This window comes from Physeter macrocephalus, chromosome 8 (assembly GCF_002837175.3).
Source record: "Physeter macrocephalus isolate SW-GA chromosome 8, ASM283717v5, whole genome shotgun sequence".
NCBI classification, from domain to species: domain Eukaryota; kingdom Metazoa; phylum Chordata; class Mammalia; order Artiodactyla; family Physeteridae; genus Physeter; species Physeter macrocephalus.
In genome coordinates, this window is record NC_041221.1 from 56,949,067 (window position 1) to 56,972,210 (window position 23,144).

General features: G+C 35.9%; 1 protein-coding gene across 6 annotated transcripts in view; it reads left to right on the plus strand.

Annotated features, from left to right (window-relative positions):
• ITGA1 (integrin subunit alpha 1) overlaps positions 1-22,884 on the plus strand; it is a 168,992-nt gene extending 146,108 nt beyond the window's left edge. For 2 of the 6 annotated variants that reach the window (XM_055086552.1, XM_055086550.1), the window contains 8 exons: positions 1,363-1,452; positions 2,797-2,899; positions 5,916-6,029; positions 7,841-7,945; positions 8,107-8,211; positions 9,217-9,309; positions 11,475-11,591; positions 16,209-22,884. In XM_055086552.1, coding sequence (XP_054942527.1) covers positions 1,363-1,452; positions 2,797-2,899; positions 5,916-6,029; positions 7,841-7,945; positions 8,107-8,211; positions 9,217-9,309; positions 11,475-11,591; positions 16,209-16,253 — 772 coding nt within the window. In that variant the 3' untranslated portion in view covers positions 16,254-22,884. The remainder of the gene's footprint in view (positions 1-1,362; positions 1,453-2,796; positions 2,900-5,915; positions 6,030-7,840; positions 7,946-8,106; positions 8,212-9,216; positions 9,310-11,474; positions 11,592-16,208) is intronic. The other 4 variants (XR_008618050.1, XM_055086551.1, XM_007106813.4 and 1 more) reach the window with 4 other exon arrangements.
• The last annotated feature ends 260 nt before the right edge of the window (positions 22,885-23,144 follow it).

A 23,144-nucleotide genomic window follows, 5' to 3' on the forward strand; every position in this document is an offset into this window, starting at 1 on the left:
TGTTTCTTTGGAATATTAACTTAGCTGCAGTGTGGAACGGGACTATTCACAGCAAAAACCCAATCACACATGTATCTATAACCCAGGGCAGGGAGCTGCCTTCACTGCCTCATCACACATACCAAGCTGCTGATACACTTGGGAATAAGCAGAGCCATTAATGGGTACTCTTTGCCCATTCTGTGAGACAAAATGCTAGATGCTTAGTCACTTGGTAGAGAGGTGTGTGTGATAATAATAATGAAATCTAATATTTATTGAGTATTTCCTATGTCCTAGGCACAATGTTAAGTATCTTACACTTGGTACTCACCATTTATTAAGAATTTAATGGTAAAAATCCCCATTTTATAGATGAAGAAACCAAGGCACAGAGAGATTAAATAACTTTCCCAAAGTGGGTCTATGTCCAAGAGCAATTTCATGCACTCTGGCCCCAGAGCCAGTGTTGGTTACTATTATATTATTTGGACGTACTCTTTTTTTTCTTTTCTTTTTTTTTTTTTTTTTTTTTGCGTTACCGGGCCTCTCACTAATGTGGCCTCTCCCGTTGCGGAGCACAGGCTCCGGATGCGCAGGCTCAGCGGCCATGGCTCACGGGCCCAGCCGCTCCGCGGCACGTGGGATCTTTCCGGACTGGGGCACGAACCCGTGTCCCCTGCATCGGCAGGCGGACTCTCAACCACTGCGCCACCAGGGAAGCCCAGACGTACTCTTTTTTAAGACAGAAGAGTATGAGATACGTGTGTATATGTACGTATAAAATATATGCATGCGTTTACATAATATATAATTGAAACGATAACTAAAATCAGGGGAATAAGTAAGTGCTCAACAAATAATACAATCATCAAGTACAAGGTATAGAAAGACTATTAAATGACAAAAATTTTCAGATTTACTCTCAGCTGTGTGATCCTAGGCATGTCTCTTCACAAGGGCCTCATCTGTGATAAATAAGATCACCTGTGTGATTTATATTAAAAAACACAAATTCATGAGTCCTAACTCCGACCTACTAAATCCGTATTTTTCTAGGAGAGAAGCCCCAAAATCTGTGTATTTAACCATTGACCCAAGGATATTTATCATTATTCTCATAGAAGTTTGAGAAACCTCATACTAAATCAGTGTGTTTTTCAACCCTCACTGCACTTCAGAATCACCTCGACAGCTTTTAACAATACCCATCTCTGATCTCCCTCTCCACACTGAATTTTTTTTAAAAAATCAAGGATCCCACACAAGTTGTGTGTGTGCTTTATTTAGTTGCCAAAATAAGCTTCTCATTCAAATGCTTAGAAAGGTCTATAAATAGTCAATGGTTTAATGATTTGTCCAACTGTGCTGTATGTTTTCTAGTGACAGTGAAGAGCCACCTGAAGCCCTTTTTGATAATGAAGTAAACGTTTCTATCCCTGTAAAATATGAAGTTGGACTACAGTTTTACAGGTAGGAGAACACCACACTTTCATGTTGATGCTTCCTATAGCCCGGTGGGTCTCAGCTTGTGGTCCCTGGCCAAGGGCATCAGAATCACCTGGGAGCTTGTTAGGCAGATTCTCTGCCCCACCCCAGACCTACTGAATCAGAAATTCTGTGGGGGGAGGGGGCAGAAATCTGTGTTAAACACTCCAGGTGATTCTGGTGCACTCTAAAAATTGAGAATCAGCATCTCAAATAATCTAAGATGTGAGGTGCTAATGATACCGGATTGCATTAGCAGTCCCGTCTTAACTCCTAAATGCAAGGTGAAGACTCAGAAGTCCTTCACAAAAGACGATGTTCTTAGAGGTCACCGACATATTTCTTGGCTCTTGTTATTGTATGGCATCTGATTAGCCTGCCCATTCTGGACATTCAAGATTAAACTATTGTTCATTGACAAGAGCTATTTATTTCTCCCATTATTCATAAACCATCCTTTTTCCTAAGAACTTCTGATCTATCCAAACACCACTCATGTTGGCAAATTTGTATAAGCAGGACTCTAGGCTTTTTCCAGATAAATGTGCACAATGTACAAAAAGTACAAGAACCTGTGGCAAGTTTAGTCTAAGAGTCTTGTCATATTATTAATTTATTTTCTATGGCACTTTCCTTTTACTGATAACAGATGACAAAAATGAAAGGATTGTATGATATACATGTAAATTTTGCCTCTATTTCTTAGCCTTTCATTCTATTGGCTGTTTTCTATTTTTCTGCTTCCATTTGTCTTGGTACACTGACTTTTCCCAAGAATTTTTCATTTATTTAAACTAATAAATATTTCTTATTTGTCTTCTCTAAACTGAAGTACTGCTTTTAAATATGTTTATATTACATTTCATTCTACCAAGTTCATCCAAAGAACATGGAGAAGTTGTATGAAAAAGACTGAACTTTTAAATTTAGCAGTAAATGTAGGACTTTAAATTGTGAAAAGGTAACACATTTTTAAAATCTATTTAATTTCAGCACTATTAAAAATACCAGGTTGTAGCCTGATTATTCACTAAATGTATATGATATTAGAGAATTAATGAAAACTTTTCACTTGGTAACAATGAAACTTTTACTTTAAAAACTGTATGTATTTTAGCATCAGTAACTATGGAATTAAATTATAATCCTTCTCACCCTCCTCAAAGGTTTAACTTTAGATTTCAGGGTAAAAGAATTTGCCTTTGATTTGAAATCTCTGTAAGTACTTTTTGTGGGATTACCTGGAATAAAGAAAGAAAAAGAGTGAAGTCAAGTAAAAGTTAAACTTTGTTGTGTTTTACTTTTCTTTTTCCAATTAATTCTTTAAAGCTCTGCAAGTGAATACCATATTTCAATTGCGGCCAACGAGACAGTCCCTGAAGTTATTAGTTCTACTGAGGACATTGGAAATGAAATTAATATCTTCTACTTGGTAAGAAATTACCTCTAAATTAGTGTTGTAAAAGAGTTATTTGTAAGTTTGTAAGTTAAATAAAAGTATTAACAGACACACACAGACATGTTTGTTCAACAGTTAATCTTTATAATTTCACTAATTTAAAATAATTTTATTTAAATTGATGATAATTATACTTTTAAGCTACTTTAAAGACTCAAGTCCCTAATTTCCTTATGACACAATTAATTATAATAAATTCCTAGAAAAAATAGGGAACCAAGTAGACACTACCTATAAACAGGTAGACTTTATTTGCATTTTTTAGTATAACTGAGAAAAGCACTTTTTAAAAAATAGCATGACTATTTCAGAAATAGATTATTTCAGATTGACTTGGTAATAATTTCCCTACTCAACAAATAAATTTGTATCTTATTCTGCTCCTTGCTACCTTTCATATGTATTATACCATAACTTACTGGTGTTCCTACTATCGCCTCCTTAAATAATATTTTCTATTACAACCTCTATTTCTATTTTTGAACTCTTCATAACAGACTTTTCCTAACCATTATAATAAGTGATTATGGAGCTGAGCCAAGCTGTCATTTTAGGTACTGCCTACTTACAGACACAGACTCAAGTTAATATTATGCAAGTAAAAGAACATCCAATTCAAATGATGGATTTAAAACTGTATTCAAAAGTATGAAATAATGCAGCATTATTAGAGGTGAAGATGGTCTCAATCTCTTTGGGAATTGGCAACGATGAAAAAAGGGAATTCTCTTACAAAGTGGAAATAAATGAATACTCTCAAGAACATTTCATTGTTTTTATTTGTGCCCTTTGCTGAAATGCCTATGATAACTTATACCCAGGAAGTTAGGATGAATGTCAATCACTCTACTACTGGGGTAAATTTTTGAAATGTAGGCTACCCAGTTTTTCAAGTCCCATTTGCTTTTCCTGGATTAGGGAATTCAGCAAACAACAAGCAAGAAAGGAAGGAAAGAAAAAAAGGAAGGAAGGAAGGAAAGAAGAAAGGGAGGAAGGGAGGGAAAGACTTTGAATGTTGTAGATCTTCATGAATTGTCACATTTTAGGGTCCAGACTTGAAACAGGTACTCTCAAACTATTATAAATAATATTGATATAAATAATATTGTTAAGAATATCCCTGAGCATAAATCTTTTGTATCTCTTATTATTTTGCCAGGGTAAAATCTAAAATTGGAGTAATGGAATTAAAAAAAAAAAAAAAAAGAACATTTTTTAGGTGAAACCCAGTAACTCTACTGCTAGAAATTTCCCATAGGAAATTATTGGTGGTACAAACAGATTTATGCCCAGAGATACTCTTAACAATGTTATTTATATTAGTTAAAAAATGAAAACCTGGGCATGGGGAGACAGCTATTATAATGGTTGCGAGGGCACCTTTTGGAGTTGAAAAAGAAAAACCTAATTCTGCTCTTTACCAGCTCAGTGACCTTGGAAGTCTTTATTCTCTTTCTAACCTTATTTCCTCATAGACAAAACAGGGATAATAAGAGAATCTACCTCATAGGGCTGTTAACAGGATTAAAGGGAATAATGCAAGTGAGAAAATTAGCACAGTGTCTGGAACAGTCAACAATAAATATTGATGTTGTGGTTGTCATTAAGCAGCTAATAAACATCATATTCTCAAAGAATCTCTAAATTTATGGGAAGATGCCATGACATAATAAATTTTACAAATGGGACACGAAATTTCATATTTTATATGATACAAATTTTATAAGATACATAATATGCAAATATAAAAGGTAATTTGTGCACTAAAATGTTACCAATATAGAATTGTAGGAAACTTAATGTTTTTCAATATTTTCCAAAGTATCTATAAGGAACATTGTTTTTAATCAGAAAGAATAAGTGTGCATTACAGAATACCCAATTTCTGACTAAATATCGAAAAACAATTGGAATTAGACTGGGAGGCCATGCCAGGCAAGCCCAGGGCATATTATAATAAGAAGATAAGAGTCAGGGAGCATGGTTAAGAGACCAGGCACAGGTGGTCAGGAATCTCCAGAATTCCAGGATTAAGGGTTTCATTTAATCTTCAGCAACCACAGAAAACAGCTCCAGATCTGAATAGCTCTCAGTCTAGAAGTCTCAGGTAGGAAGGTCAGTTGGACTTCCTGGCATCTGTTTCTGTAGATTAAGGAGCACCCTGCTCGCCTAAGAATTCAGCGCAGAAAGGCCAAGGAGATGGCTGAGGACCTGGAGAAGAGGGGGTGGGGATTGCACCTGGTTGGCCCAGTTCAGTGCACCTCTTCTAAGCAGGCGAGGACTTCTGGACAGTGAGTCCAGCTTCCTGCTGAACTTCATCCCGCCCAGACTTCGTCCCCTATGCACTTCATCGCCATTGGTGGCAGGATGTGATGTGAAGTGATAATTTTAGGTTAGTGGATAGAAGAGATGGGGATTGAAATGAGAGTCAGTCTGACTCTCATTGGACTGGATTACCAACAGCCAGGGACACAGCAACCCTAGCTGGGGACAGGATTGTGAAGGGAAGATGGCTGTCTCGTTTGCCTGTACCGTAGTGGCAGATACCGTCTAGCTGGGGTGAGAAATGACTTTGTGGGCTCAGAGAATTATAGCAAGCTGGGTTGAGGCAAACAAAAATATACTTACCTGTTCTGAGTGAATCAGGTAAGTGTTCTCCCTCCTTTCCACCTCCAAAAATACTGGTGTGTTGAAAAGTACAATGAGCATGGTAAATTGACACACAAAAAATTAACTCATTTTGGGAAGATGAAGGACCAATATATGATTTTAGCTGATGCATATGACCACTGACCATGAAACATCTTTATTTTTTGCTTGTTTAATTATGCCAGTTCTCTGTACAGTGCCATAAACCCTCTGTATTCATTTTGGCATTCAAAATATTTCATACCTTAATTCATCAATTAAGAACCATAATCCTATGTAAGACAGAAAAACTGCTGTTGAAAGAGGAAGAAAGGATTACACTTCTTTTTTTCCCCTGTAGATTAGAAAAAGTGGGCATTTTCCAATGCCAGAACTTAAGCTGTCAATTTCATTCCCCAACATGACATCAGATGGTTTTCCTGTACTGTACTCAAGTGGGTGGTCATCTTCTGAGGTAAGTCATGTGTGCCTCAGAGTTATGTCATTATGTTATCTTCTTCAATTTGTATCTAAAGTCTTTTATTCTCTGTGATAAATAGATTTTATCGAAGTAACATGGAGAGGCATTTAGAAAATTATACTACTACTACTAGTAGTAATAATAATAATGACTTCCACTAGTTATTTAGTAGAGGCATTAGTTCCTTACCGCTGCTGTGGTAACAAATTACCCAAACAGGGTGGCTGAAAACAACAGAAATTTATTCTCTCACAGTTCTGAAGGCCAGAGTCTAAAATTAAGGTGTCAACAATGTCGGTTCCCTCTGGAGGCTCTGAGGGGCCCTTCGTTCCATGCCTCTCTCCTAACGTCTGGTGGCTTGTGGCAGCATAACTCCAATCTCTGTCTTCACAGGGCCATCTTCCCTGTGTTTCAGTGTCTTCTCCTTTTCTGTCTCTTAAAGCACACCCTTCAGTGGATATAGAGCCTGCCCTAAATTTAGAATGATCCCATCTGGAAATTCTTAATTTAGTTATATCGGCAAAGGGCGCTATTTTCCAATAAGGTAATATTCACAGGTTTCAGGTATTAGGACTTGGGCATATCTTTTGGGGCTCACTATTCAATCTACTAGAGCAGATTTTAGATACCTAATTGTTGACTTATGCCTGAAGAGTTTGTTGCACCATTAATTTGCTTGAAGTGATCAAACCACCCTATAAAAAGTCTTCTTCACTGCTCCTAAGCACACACAGCTGCACCCAAAACAGTACAATACTACTTACTCATCCCAAGAGTTAGCAGTATCATGCCCCCTTTGTACCTATAGCATTGAATGAGTCGATATGGTAGTTTATTTTTATGGTTTAGGTATCTAAAACATAGAAAAATCACAATAAGTATTGAATTAATGCATGCATTATTTCAGCATTTGACAGTCTCTTCTTTGCAGAGATTTTAAGTAAAGGTATTCTCAGAAATCAAGAAATAGCAACAGTGGTGGTTAACTTGTAATATTTAAATGTTTTCCTAAAGGCAAGGAAAACATAAACCTCTAGCATTTACCTCTAATCCAAAAAAGCATGTTTGTGGGAACCTAGAAAGAATAAAATTAGACTTGTCCTACTACTTATGAACCTTCATCCTTACTACATTTTATCAAGGAGGTAGAGAGTCCTAGGGAAGCAAAAGGTTTACTAGATTAAGTCTAGAAAAACCATCCAAGAATCAGCTAACTTATAAACATGGCATTTTAACATCTATAGGGCCGCTTTCTTACATCTCCCTTCCACACACACTGTGTCTTACCCTGGTGTATAGGGACTCCAAAAATATTATTGGATGAATACATAAATAGAGACAAAAGTCCCTCTCCGGATTTTTTGGTCTGTTTATTTTATAAACCATTATATGAGCCAACATATTGACTAATAGATGCTAACCTTTTTTTTTTTTCCTCAGTAGAGTTAAATTTTTTTTCTCTCTATTTTATGGGACTCTACAAACTAATGTTTGATGAAAACAAATTAATGAATGTATTACTTATGTAATAGTAAGTTCTACTGGCATTCTTCCTTTTCCATAACAACCTCACTGCTATCTATTACAATTGAAAATGGCATGGTAACAATAATTATTAATGGGGGGGCGTGGTATATGTATATGGCTGGTGCAGAATAGCTTCTTCCATATTGCACACTTACGAAGATTGATCTTTCAGGTATGGCAATGGCTATCATTCACAGATTCTTCACATTATTGCACCAAGTCATTTTTCCCTCTGACATCAGACGTTGTCTGATAAAAGACATATTTTTATTTCTTAGAATGTCACCTGCAGACCCAGTAGCCTCCAGGATCCTTTTGGTATCAACTCTGGGAAGAAAATGATAATATCCAAATCTGAAGATATCAAACGAGGCACCATTCTGGTAAATTCAAATTACCAAGACAAGTACTAATTTTACCTCATGCTTTCCAAGTGAATAAATTCAATATCAACCTAAAAATAACTATGTTGTAGAATATTTTAATATACTATCTTTTATCAAAAGGCAAGAATACTAATTTATACCTCTGGGCTTTTAAACAGGACTGCAGTGCATGTAAATTTGCCACCATCACATGTAATCTGATTCCTTCTGACATGAGCCAAGTGAATGTTTCACTTATCTTATGGAAACCAACTTTTATAAAAGTAAGTGATTGTATAGTTCTCTGCAATAACTGAATAATATAAACAAATATTTGTTCAACACTTAATAAAAGCAAAGCAGAATGCTTCTCTAGAAAGAACACAAGACTGGAAGTCTGGAAAAATGTGGTCCAAGCCCAACTCTACTAAACCAGCTATTTGGGTGTCATTTTCCTTGTCTATTAGTAACTAAGTTATCTCCAAGGTCCCCTTTCATGTATATGCTTCTTTTTAGTCTCTCTTATTCTTTCCTTTACACTTCAAGAGATAAACACCTATACAATAGCAAAGTTTGCACTTAATACCTTAGAACTCAGTTAAGAGACAAAGAATTATAGAGAGACAATCCTTGACGGCATTAACAAAGAGTAGAGCTAACATATATTATAGACTCATTGTATTAGATCAGACTGTCTATCTAGCTATCTGTCTATCTATTTATCTATCTATTTTGGAGGACATTTTTAACCCTTAATAAAGTCAAATCCATCTGACAACTAGCTCTTTAAAACTTAATCCATTGTATTTTATATTATTTGTTTCTGTTAGAAGTATTTTGTTAATTATATGAAATTTCCATTCTTAGATTTAATCATATTAAGTTGCTATTTTCATAAGTCACAAACTGTTGAATATTGGTAATTTCATGCTTAATCCTAAACAAGCTCCTATGTAAACCTCATCGCCAGAGAGTAGCTATTCCATATCCAGCTACATGAAAGGAGGGCAGGGTTTGGAGTTTGTTTTGCGAAGGATAAATCTTAATAGAAACTGTGTTATTCAGAAAAATTCCCCATTCTATAACAAGGATCTAAGTGAGAATTTGAGTGCAGAGAGGAATGGTGGATACACAGTCATCATTTCACACCATCAGTTCCATCTGGATGTTAAACCAGTGTTTCAATCTCTCATAAAAATTTTCGTTTGAAAAATTGCACTAAAACATGACTAGCTCTCAATGTGATTAGCTCAATATATTGAAAGTAGTAAATCCTGTTTGCTTTTCAGGCACATTTTTCCAGCTTAAATCTTACTGTAGGGGCAGAACTTCAGAGTGAAAATACATCACTAGTTTTAAGTGCTGGCAATCAAAAAAGAGAGGTAAGTGCGACTCCAAGTTTTGAAAACATTATACATTTCACTCTGTTTGTAACATATGTTTTATATTTGCTTATAGTCCCTAAAGCAGTGACTAGCACTGCTCTCAATAAGTGACACTTTCTGCTTCAAATTACACTTGATTAGCTTCAAGTGTGATTTCAGTCTCATTCTTCTTTGTAAGAAACTGGGAAAAACCATGATATTTACAATTAACATGCCGTGTTTAACTTGATTACTTATAATTATCACAGTAAATTGATGTTTTTACTCTCACCTTGATAACAAATGATGCATTAGTAATTTTCCTCCTTAAAAACCATTATTATAAAGTGTAGTTGACATCTGAAGAACAGACTAGAAAAAACAATTTCTTTACAGAAAATGTCTTTATACTGTATAGGAATACATGTAAAATTTTAAAAGTTTTCTTTATTTAGTCATTGGGAAATTTGAAATAAAAATGAAGTACTATTCCCCAATACAAATTCACGCTGGAGTCCTGGGTAAAAATAAAATGGTGTGCGTTTTTTTCTCGTCCTGTTATATAGTAAGGCCAGAGCACCTGTTATAGATGTGAGCACTTCAGCATAATTCCCCCTTTTATCATGAGAGTTTAATTATTTCATGTGGATATCATGAGTCATAAAATTCTATTTGGAAGCTGCCTAACACTGATGTATTAATTTTTTTATTTCAAATTAGTACCTATTTTAAATAATTCCAGTGACCTCTGATAAATATTTACCTTTAAAGAATATATACATAGAATATCTGGATATAATGTTTACTTACTTTATAAAGAGCCCTTAGCCCAATAAATGAAAAGTTGTTCCACATGTAGAGAAGCTAAAATTTCGCCAGTAAGCATAAAAAAATATGAGTATATATTATATTGGAAAAGAGTATATCTGATTCCTAAATATGCGTTGTTAAAATATTACAGTTAGCTTTATTTCCCCTAAATGTTAGTTTAAAATTCCACATGGAGCTCTTTATTTTACATTTTATCCTAAAGACAAATTATACCTAAATTGTTAAAATCACTAAAAATGATCATTTTGTAGTTCTATGATCTTGGGGAAGTCACTGATCCCATCCCGACTTCCCTTTCTGCACCTCTAAGTTCAAGGAAATGTTTTAGATGTGTTTAAAGTCTATCTTCAAAGATCTGATTCTCTGTACATCTATACTCCTGCCAGCTCTGTCTTCCGGATGCATGAGCAGTGACCTACCCAGAGGCATTTGAGGGGTTTGGATCAATATCCACTGTATGCAAATATCTCCCCTGTTATTTTCTTTTTTTTTTAACCCCTACTCTTCCCCTCTAGGTTAAGGAATTGAGATGTTCCCCATTAAACAGAGATGCAGAACCTTGAGCTATTGTTGGTCATTGATAGCTACCCTGAATTAGTTTTTTTTCTCAGAAACCTAAGGGATGGGATGCAGGGCAGACAAGTTTCATTGAGGTTTGGGTGCCACACTGAGAGAGCTTGAGTAGCTGGAACTCTAAAAGCTGTCTCCTTCAAGATGTACTTCAGTTAAGACCTAATTTAAAGATGCTAAGAGTATGTCAACTGGAATAGACAGTGTGGTATAATTAAAATACACACTGGGGCGATGTATGCATGAATTCATTTATCTGTACATTTGAGATTTGTGCATATTGCTATATGAAAATTATACCTCAATTTGTAAACAAAAAATAAAGCACATTAGAATTAGAATTAAAGTTACAGTTAGAATTAGAAGACCTACTCAGGTTTATATGTCCATAACCTGTGACAACGTTCCAGCCCCAACTTATGCTATTGTAATGATGCACTGAGGCTACTAATAAATCTTTAAAACATATAATACTGTTGGTTCTCCCTGAGTTAAATTCACTTCTATTATTGAGAATTCTGATTCATAGATAGTTTACTCTTCATGTATAAATTTCTGAAGGATAAAATTATAAAATTGTTTTGGTAATAATGAATATGACATGGTTAGATATTTAGAATAGATGAAGGGCATTTTAAAATATGAACTCATTGTTTTCTCTGTATGTAGTAATGAGATTAAGTACACTGTTTGGTAGAAAATTATAACCTGAAAGAGCTCAGTGTACTGGGAGTTCTAATAGGTGTTTATCAATGTTAACAATCTTGTTTAATAATTTTCAGCTTGCTATTCAAATATCCAAAGATGGGCTACCAGGCAGAGTACCGTTATGGGTTATCCTGTTGAGTGCTTTTGCTGGATTATTGCTATTAATGCTGCTCATATTAGCACTGTGGAAGGTATGAACCAAAGTTCCTTTGACTTTTCTACTTCAGTTGTCAACAGCATATTGGTGAAACAAATTGTGATTTATCCATGCTGTGAAATGTAGTATCACACAGCAATTGAAATGATAACCAAGACAAAATTAAAAAGAAAAATGTATATCTCATACATTGTGCACAACTTGATCCCATTTTTGTATAAGAAAAAATATAGACATATCCAAAAATTATGGAAGATCTCTCTAGAGGTTAAGATTATAGGGGATCTTCATTTGTCTATAACACTGGAAATTTTAAATTAAGTGTGCATTACTTTTATAAACAGAAGAATGAAAACTGTCTTTTATAGAAAAAAAAATGAATTCCTATGTCAATTTAAGAATATATAGCAACAGAATTATGGTTAAGATAAGCCCTATCCTAATCACATATCTCTATGTATCTTAAAAAGTAAATGCTTCTTTACTATATAAAAATACCACATTTTATGCAATAGTTGCACTCCTGAGTGAGAAATGAGATATTTATTCAATTAGTCGATGAAATGGAAATCTTATAGTTGCATAGACTCCTGTTTCAAATCCTCCTGTAAAACTGACTAACCATCTATTTTCTGTCGGGTCAATCTCTATATTTACATAGATGTTTTGCTTAAACTGAGATATGCAAAATTTTTCAAACACTTAGCTGTATCTTTTTCAGATTAAGCAGAACTGAAATGATAGCTTTTAGGATAAATTTAATAGAGCATATAATCTCATAAAAAGTTGAATTTAATATTTTTCTAGTTAAATATCAAATTGGCATTTATTCTACCATATATCACTCTATATTTTACTTATTATTTTGTTTCAAAGCTAAACTATGTTAAAACTACAGATTGTGGTTACATATTCATTTTTCTGATGCCTGAGCAACAGAATTATCGTTTAATCAAATAGTTTAAATAACAAATTTCTCTCCCACCAAATTACCAACTGTTCCTATCCTTTCTGACTAACATTAGTTATAATGACTTAACTTCCTCTTTGGGGGTGTTACTCTCAGAGAAGATGAACAAAGCCACGTATATCAGGAGCATTTAGTTCAGTAAATAGAATCCATTGCTTTTCTCCAGCAAAGTCTCCAGGACAGAATTCTCCACCATCTCAAACCTCCAGCTCTTCCTCCTACTTTACAGGGTATCCGTGCTCTGTCTGTAATACCTGGCTTTGCCACACTGTGGTACCCAAGGCCTGGCTTAGTGGTGTCAAGGTTGTGCTTGAAATGTAGAATGTGGTTTCTTTGTTCATATGCACCTGTAATAGAAGATTTTACTGTTGATTTCTTTCAGTATGGTCTTCTAAGCACAGCACTTGGTCGTATAGTTTTAGGACACCGCTGCCAAGAGAAGAGGAAAGCCAGAGCTGACTATTTGGATAGTCTCTCTAGTTGTGTACCTCTTTGTAAAGCTAACAAATAAGTTTCAGCCACCTGTTTTTTGGTCATCAGTCTGAAAAAGCATAGGTATAAAAACAAACACATTCTTCCATCCAGGAGATGTTTTGATGGCACATTCTGATTGCTTCTTAGATCTTCTTTTTAAGCCCAAAGAAAGACCATTTAACAGCCTTTGGCCTGTCCTGACCAGTAGGTATAGTTAGTTCAGCAGCCACATCAGTGGGAGCTCCAGCAATGAGAACGGTGATTCCACAGTAGAAGGGAGGGAAACTAGCACTTATTGAGTGTTTACTATATACCAGGAACTGTTTTAAGCTTTTCCACTTAGATACTAACATCAACCCTATGAGAAAGACACTATTATGGACCTCATTTTGCAAGCGAGGAAGCTGAGGCATAGAAAAGTTAAATATGTTTCCCAAGACCACATGGTTTGTCAGTTTCAAAGTAAAAATCTGAATCTGGGCATTTCACTTTTGTGTCAACACTATTAGCCCCCTCACTCTATGTTCTCTCTTGCTTCTCTTCACTCTGTTTTCCTTACAACCTTTTCAACTAAGTAACTACATTTTACCCTTGGGGACACTGAAGCAAACAGAGAGTAACTCTCCCAAGAATTACCAGCTAGTAAGGGACTGGGTTCAAGCAATGCTCTATCTGCAAAGCCAACCCTTCATCCAGTATGTCCCACCACTGCAGGCTATGAGGCAAGGCTCTTCACTCTGGAGCTCCAGGAATTGGGTTTTGTTTAAGAGGGTCATAAACCCTCTGAAATGTATAAAAATGTTTGGTACTGGAGTGAGAACCCCCGGTTGGATTCAGACTTTCAGCGGCTCCATTATACTGAAAAGATTAATTGGCCCTCCTCCTGCTCGAACCTCCCTGAAGAATTTGGTCTGCGGTAGGCTCAGAGGAGCTACTCTCATCCCCAGGCATCTTTTTAGACTAACTAGATATGGAGCAGAAACCTCAGGACTATCCTTTCTTCCTTCTTCTTCCAAATCCCACCAGTCTGGAAGTTCATCAAAATTCTCAGTCTGAGACTTTGTTCAGGGAACAGGCTAAAGGCTCCTCCTAGAGCTGGAATTCCATTTCAAAAGGCACAGTCTTTATAGCTTTACCTTCGTAGCATGCATAGCAGAGATTAAAGCCTGACAAAATCTTAGTAGGTGCTTAATATGCTTGATGTTGAAGGGGGAAGGCTTGTAGAGGACACAGGTTTAAATAGGTTGGGAAACATGTCCTGAAATATGGTACCACACACTAAGGGAGACGCCCAGTCAAGTCAATGTAACCAATAGGATAGAATGAGACTCCTGATGTCTGATCCACCCTTGATGATTTATTTACTAATCCCAAAGCTTTGTTCCTCATCCAATATGCATATCCTTAGGGAGTGTGGATGAGGAATAGCGCTGCCATCTATTAGTCTTTTATATGTTAATATAAATGTTTCATTCAACATTTATTCTATATTAAAGTCATGAGCATGTATTTCTGCCAAGGACTGTTTAATCAGACCTTTGCCACAGGGTTTTGAACTAGGGGGACACAAATAAGATCATTAAGTAAATACAAAAAGAAAAAGAAGCAAAGAGAAAGTTACCAAGAAAGTCTGGGTGCTCAAAACAAACTTAACTTGTTGCAACTGTTGGCTAGTATTGGCCCTGTTCAGTTTGAAGCTATAAACTGTATTTTCCTAATCTCCACTCTAATCACCCAACTTCCACTGAAAACTCAATGTTAATAGAATCAGTTGGGTGGAAAAGTTTAGATAACAGAAGTTAAGCTTTAAAATAAAGCATTTAACATGTGAAAGCAAAGGAAGGTTGAAAAGAAGCAAAAAGACTTGAGAAAGAAGAAGAAAAGATCAGGAACTGGGCGAGGCAGGAAAGAGAAAAGTCATGATTCACCACTTGCTTTTGTAAAAGGCTTGTCTGATTTATTTTCAGAACATGCAGGTACAAGTTAAAGAGCTTAATGGTTTGTGAATCCAGAACTTTTATAGTTGGCTCAAAGGAAAAGGCCTGATACATGCAGGAGAACTGGCATTCTAAGGAAGACACATTTATTGTTTCTTCATGTTCATTTGTTCTGTTGTCACCTTTTCTGTGACGTCTACCCCCAACTAGATTCAGGCATGGAGAAAGACATAAAGCCCCGAGTAAAATTTCTCTAATTTAAAACTGCATATGTTTGACCATTTATGCCCTCGAAGCCCTCAATTGTTCAATAATTATTTTTTTAATATATAATTCCCTTGCATTTACCATAACTTCATGATTAAAATGACATGAAAGTACCACACTTTCCAAGAATTAACTCACTGTCTTTGCTTGAGCTATTATAATCCACTCTCAAATTAAAAAAAAAAAACAAAAAACACAGATTTAAAAAAAGAACACTTCTCTAGGACCCTTTTTTTAATTTCTTTTTTAAAAATATCCATTTTAGATTAGAATATTGCAAAGGTACCTTCTAGCTCCTATCCTTATTTTTATTAAACTCTTTAATTGGAAATAATAAAGCACTTGTAATTTTTATGATGCCCCATATCACAAAGCATAATGAAAAGGGACCCACATTCACCACTATGTAAAATTTTTCATATGTTCAGTGACTTCATTTTCACATCCAAATGATACAGGGTGTTTTCAAGAGACTCTTTATGTCAAGCCTATATAGACAGATGTGCTAACACATTTAAAGTTAATCCAGACAACTCAGAAATCATCCCAAACCCCTTAGCCATAGTGTACCTATGAGATTCACCATCAGCAATAATTACCTCAATTTATGACCATCAGTTACTTGATGGAAATTTCTCTGCCACATCCCTGAAAAAGAAAGGTGATGGCAAAGTAGAGACATTGCCAGCTAACTGCAGTTTGTATGTCTCCCAAAATATTTTTCCAAAACCCTTTAAGTTAGTTTGCTACATATACTAGTTTTTACTAGGAGACATGATATATTTAATTTACAAAAAAGTTAAAAATGAAATAGCAATTTGATAAATGACATTTCTTGACATTCAGTATTACTTAATAGATCAATGAAAAAAATACCTCTTGATTATATTATTTGTATGCCCACAATTGCTAACATTTTACTAAACTAAATTTTATCTGAGATTAGTGTTTATTACCTAAATTCAAATAACTAATTGTATTATGTTTGGTATTTTCTCAACAGATTGGATTCTTCAAAAGACCACTAAAGAAGAAAATGGAGAAATGAAATATTTTAGAAGAGAAGAAATAATTATTCAATGATCTATCCTCAGGTTTGCCTCAAATATGTGACAAGAAATTTATAAATACAATTAAAGACATAGTCACATAACTCTATGTAATCCATCAGGGATTAATCACTTAGAAAATGACAGATCAAGCAAGATCCAAAAATAATACATTAAAGATTTATTTTATAAAATGTTGAAAAATACTTTTAAATAATTACTCATTTTTGTTGAGTATTAAAGCAAAATTGCAAAGTGTTTTAAAGATGAAAAATAACCTGTACAAATATGTTTATATATTAAATCACCATTCCAAGTATTTGAGGAATACATAAAAAGATTTTTATGATCATTGAAACATTTACTTTCAAAATAATATAAATTAAGCTTTTTCCATTGATTCCTGATGGATATTCACATTCAGCATGATGGTCAATATTTGTAAATGCCAAGAAAGGAATTTTACCTGAAAAAGATCACTTCCTCCCATTTAAATGAGAAAAATTTCCCAGGTGGAGTCCATATCCAATATGGACTGAAAATAGAATTAAATCACAGAGAATACATTAAGCATCTTTGTGTTGGGTTCTATACTGGGAAAGTTTTCTTTCCAAAATGTTTGAAAAATAGTACAATTGAGCTGAAATTCTATCTAGGATAGAAAATCAAGATAGAGTTGTTTAAAAGCAAGTGCACTGAACGGATTAATTTAAGCTTTTACAGAACACGCCTAGTTTTGGTATTGAACTCTAAAACTCAAAACTCTTTTATACTGAAAAAGCACAGCAGTTTTACGTGGCATGACAGTGATTTGTCATGAAAAGTCACGTTGTGTGTGGGATATGCTAAAATGGTTTCTGAATGGAACTGACAATGCAGATGGATGGCGCAGAAATGCTGGTCATCTTTTGAACGTGAGGGGGTCCCAGGATGTAACCCTAAGTAGGAATTGTCTCAACTCCTTGGTACATGGTTCATTCAAACCCTCAAGCTGTGAGAGTATGTTTATTTTTAATATTTTAAAAGATATTTAATTTTCCAAACGCGGTTCTTCTTTTTATGAAAAAGCAGTATTCCATTTCAGTATTGCATTTTACCAACAAGCCACTGCTTTTTAAGTGTGGCATATCAATGTTTAAATAGATCTCCGGAAATGTATTTTAAAGAAGTTCAAGTTTGAAACCTCGCACCAACAGAAAGACATCACATCTTTGTATGAGCTTCTTTGTTCTTGAAGTAATCACCGTGGTGCATCAGACTCTACTGTAGCATAAGCTCCTAGGTTGCTCCACTTCTTAGGGAAAAAACAATGAATGAATGTACATGTGAACTACTGCTGTAAAATTTTCTGATACTTCTGCAACAACTCCATCTCTCCACCCGATTGACCGTTACAAGATCAGAACCTTTACTTATCTGGAATGTCCTGGGCTCTGCTCTACTTTTCTCAAAAAGCAGCAAATCAATGGAGAAATTAAATGCCATACATTTAATTTTTGAAAACTAATTTCCAGGGAATTATCTGTGGACTCAGAGGCAGCCTACCTCATGGCTCTCTACATCTACATCTGAGATCCTGATGGTCAAAGACATGCACCTGGGGAGTGCTGAGGTCCTCAGTAGCTAGAAGAAAAGCTACGTTTTTCCAGAGATTTGGTATCCTCCTCCTGGCCTGTGATTGCTCAGAAGTGTCCAGTTTTAGAATTTTCTTCATTCCTGCTATCTATCTCCAGGTTCCGAAATCATTCTTTCCACCTGTCCTTTCTTTGCCCAACAAAACTCAGGTCTCTCATATTCAGTCACCATGGTGCACAACTCCAGTGCACAACCTGCTCAGCAGCTCTGATCCAGGCTCAGCACATTCTTAGAAATAAATCTAATAGATAAAATTTTTTTAAATTCACACTTGTCCTCTGACTCCTAGGCAAAGTATTTACTGAACCAAGAGTATGCACATTTCAACTAAACATGTTGTTAACGTAATGGGGAAAAATAGAAAAGATGGCATTTTTAACATTTTAGAAAAGAGAGGAAGAGCTGTTTGGCCAAATCAAATAGCTACTTATAAGCTCAGCACAGTTTTTAACATAATTCATTCCTGGTTTTTAAGTAGAATATTAAATGAGCCAGATATCCTATTTCCTTAATATTGTGATTTGTTGAGGTTTATGTATGTATGTGTCTGTGCATCTGTGCATGTGTGTGTATAAACACACATGCACACACATACGCACACATGCATGCATGGACACAAATTGGAGAAAAAATACCTCAACACCAAATAACAGAGTTTACAAGAAATAAACGCACAAAAGCTACACCACAAGAAAAGTTTGATTCATCCACTTTGCATATAGTTTTCACTTTCATTAATATTTAACTTTAGCATACATTTATGCAACTATCTAAAAATCATAAATGTAGGATTATTATTTTGACTAAATTAATAAGTCAACAGATGTCCCAAATTAGCTTTGTACAGATGTCCTAAAACAGAGACAATGATTAAGAAATGTACTAAACTCTATTATTTTATTTTAAAACATTTAATAAGAAAAGTGATTTTTAAGACAATTATGAGCTTATTCATTAAATTAAATTGCAAAATAGTTTCTTTTTTTAACTTTGGTATTTTTTTTTAATTAATTATTTCTTCCACTGTGGACTGAACTATGTATGAAGTCCCTTTCCATACCAAGCCTACAATGGTATATTGGTAAATTATTGAACAACTGGCTCTCCAGGTGGAACGAAATCCCTGATTTGTGTCATTTACCAGTTTTCATGGTCTAAATAGTTTTGTCACGGCCATTTTCAAGCTACCAACATAGCGCTAACCAGCTTGCAGAATTCCTGAAAATGTATTTGTCAGTTCTCAAGAACCAGTATGAGCTAACTTCAGTGCACCATTGAGATAGATTAGATGACAATGATAGATAGAAGATACATAGATGACAATGATAGATAGATAGATAGATAGATAGATAGATATAGATGATAGATGGATAGATATAGATGATAGATATAGATGATAGATGGATAGATAGATATAGATGATAGATAAATAGAAATGTAACATATATATATATACACACACACAAACATGCACAATACAATCATATTTCAAATTATTCTTTTTTTTTTTTTTTTTGCGGTACGCGGGCCTCCCACTGTTGTGGCCTCTCCCTTGCGGAGCACAGGCTCCAGACGCGCAGGCTCAGCGGCCATGGCTCACGGGCCCAGCGGCTCTACGGCATGCGGGATCTTCCCGGACCGGGGCACGAACCCGTGTCCCCTGCATCGGCAGGCGGACTCTCAACCACTGCGCCACCAGGGAAGCCCTCAAATTATTCTTAAAACGTTGATATCAAACTCAGCAAAGTGCTACATAGTTTCCCATTCTTCAATTTCAATTTCTAAAATTAGAGTCTTCCTTTGATGTTAATAAAATGATAGAAACTTGCAGGAAAAGGAGTTGAAAGCAAAATATATATATAAAGGATGACGCAGTGAAAATCAGAACTACACAACCACAAAGAAGCTGTTTCATTTTCTCTCGGAATCCAGAGCCCTGCAGCCATGCTGTGAAAGGTCATCTTTTGTAAATATTTGTAATTTCTATGACCCAGTTTGAACTTCAGTAATCCAATTTGTTCAATTATTTTCTCTGAGCACTAGATTCATGGGCAATTTAATCTCTGAATATTTTTTATGTCATAACTGTGCTTGAAATGAGGCTTGTGGGAAGACATATTTTACAAAATTTGATGTTTGCTCAACCACAGTAATTTATAATTTTACCTCTTATAAAACCAATATCTAGGCTCAATTAGAAAACAAATATTTGCACCAAAGCAAAAGGTGGTTGCACAGTGCTTGAGTAAACCTGGGTGTAAGGAGAAGCTGAGAGAAGGGCTGGCATGTTCTCTCCAGGCGGCCCCCCGAAGGGTCACGGCTTGCACTGTGTGAAGGCTGCCCACCAGCATCTATGCACTGCACTTTCCTACAGGATATCCTCTCTGTCAAACTTGTTGTAATCTGCTCCGTGTGAATTAACTGTCTTGCTTTGCACAACAGTGAGAAAACCAAGAAAGACCCAGGCTCAGAGCATGGCCCGTGTGCCCAGTACAGTCACAGTATTGTTCAAATAAAGAGGCTTCTGGCAAAACAGCCTTTTAAAAATAGTATCCTATGTATCCTTCATTGATTTTCAACACTTCTCAAGTCTCCCTCCATTAGATTAATCTTCTCACCCAAGGGAGATTTTCAAGAATACTACTAGAGAAAAATCTGTTTAAAACGTGTGCTCTGTTTGCTACGAATACCAGCTTTTGTGATTTGATCATTTACACAGGATGTCAGTCCTCCGTTCTGTGGCAATCTAAAGGGTTGGTATGGTAAATGCAATAGGGACAAAATGAAAGGCTTGAAGAGATGAACAGCTTGAAGAAATTTACAAGCTGTTATTGGGACACTATCAGCAGCTACTCCAGTGGGGAGCTGGCAAGATTTAGCCCTTTGGTGGGTCTCCATCAGCACCCCCCTAATCCCCATCCTCACGCATGGAAATTATAATCTAAAAAACGAAAAGAAGAGCTTTAAAATCCTGGAAATGATGCTACTTTCTAACTAAAATTTCCAATTTAACTGTAAACAGCAGGCATTTTAATGCAAACACAACTTCCAGGTGAATCCGCTAGACAGCCCTTCCAATCAGACTGCTGTCTCTAAATACCTCTTACCCAGAAATTCTGAAACCGCCACTGGAAGTGAACTTTGCAGTGCATTACTAAAGGCTAAAGGCTGCCGTTTCAATGGGAGCACTGTTGTGCAACATCTTAAGTAGAACAATAAAAAGAGAGTTAAAATCTAACATTGTAATCTGGTGAATGAGTATTTTTGATCCTCATATTAAAATTTAACCTTGAATTTAGCAATTCCAAGTAACAGCCTTTAACCATCAACCTTGAGGAAAAGTAAAGGAGTATGTGCCAGCTCTTCAGCCCCAGGTGCATTGTCCCCTACAACATGTGGTGCCCAGGAGGTCCAGTTCTTAACTGATGAGAATGGATCCTCTGCTGCTATAAATGGCCTAAGCTCCCAAATCCACTACATCCCAGGATCAGCCCTCCCACATCAGACACACACATAAGCACGTGCTGAAATTTTACCATACTGAAAGATATACAAGGGTAAGTTCTCACTTCTAATGTTGGACTCCTTGCTTTGAGATCAGCTTTTTTTTTTTTCCTTTTAAAATATATTAACGGCTTTCTCCCATAGCTAATGAGTTCAGAACTTTACACAAGACTTCCTTGCATTTTCCTCCCATTACAGGCTAGAGAATTTCAGTACCATGAAGACTGGGCAGAGGACTCAGGACCCATTTGCAGGAGCTCTCTGCTTTCTGCCTTCCGGTTGGCTGCTTCTCTTCTCCACTGTACAGTGGGGATGTTTGGTCTTAATTTGGGTCTTCTTGGCAAGGCCATTCTAAGCCTGGTACTCCTTGCAGGGCCTTGAGATCTAGATGTTCTTTACTGGTGAGTTGAGGCTTGGAAATCCTTTAATTATCTGACACACCATGGAAATCACGGCAATATACTAGGCAGATACCAGTGACACTCATAACTATGATTATGTTTGATCTTACCATATTTGAAGTCACATCTTGATGAAAAAAGACTAAGTCTGGAATTTCAGGAGCTTTCCTGCAAGAGACTGAGACTCAGTGTTTAACCTTTTATTTCAGTTTGATCTATGCATAGAGATTGGGGACAAAACTTTTAAAAGAAATCTTCCAAATGACAGAATGAAAGGCAGGATTCAACAATCTCCTACTGACAGTTCCTGTCCCCAGTCCTGTTTTTCAAGAAGCAGAAAGAGGATTGGATGGGGAAAAGTGAGTATCATAATTGTTTCTTTCTGCTACATATTGCCAAGCAGAAGGAAGTCACCACACAGCACACTAATTGTGGCTTTCTGAGAGATCTTAGCATCACAGGTCCAATGACAGGTGACAGTCTTCCTGCCATGCCCCCAAGGCATCTTGCATTTTGAGAGACAGAAAAAAAAATGTGGGGAGAGGGAGAGGGAGGGGATGAAGCTATTCATCTTTTATGTACACACCATTACTCCTCAAAAATACTGTAAGCTTCCTTAGCCCACATCATACCTGGCTACAATACTAACACATGTATTTCAGACAAGTAAATTGTTGATTAAATAAGAGTAAAAGTATATTCTTACCTGTCTATTAACTAGGGCTAATTTCCTGAAGTTTACCGTGCTTTGGCTCAAGTAAAAGCAATCATTTGAAGTAACAACAGCTCAGATCTTCTTCGTTCCAGAAGCATTTCACACAGTACATCCCGATACTTAGTGTTTAATTGAGAGACACCACTGCCTTTATTCAGGTTACAAGAGCCACCCTGTGCGTTCCTTATCAGGAGCACCATCCTGAAAGGAGATTGGTGTACTGTGTGTTACTACTGTTAGGTTGTAAAATTGTTAAGAGACAGTGTAAAAAATTGTGTCCATTTTATTAAAAAGTAAAACACTGCATATAATAACTACTGCCCTGAAGCATGTATCATACTCACTCCAATAAACTTTTCTGCATGGTCTAACATAAAGTATATTCATTGCTTTTTTTTTTTATTATTTACCTCAGAATAAACTCATTAAAATGAATAGCTTAAGGGTGTGTGCATTTCTACAAGACTTTTATTGGACCAACTCGTTAGAAGAAAATATTTTGATTGCATTCAAGAACAAAGAAGCACGAACTTTGTTGATTCTAGTAATCTATTAAGTGCCTAATTTCAACCCATTTAAAAAAAAATTGGTTATCAGATTACAGTGATTTAAGTTGATATAATTAGAAATAGCTG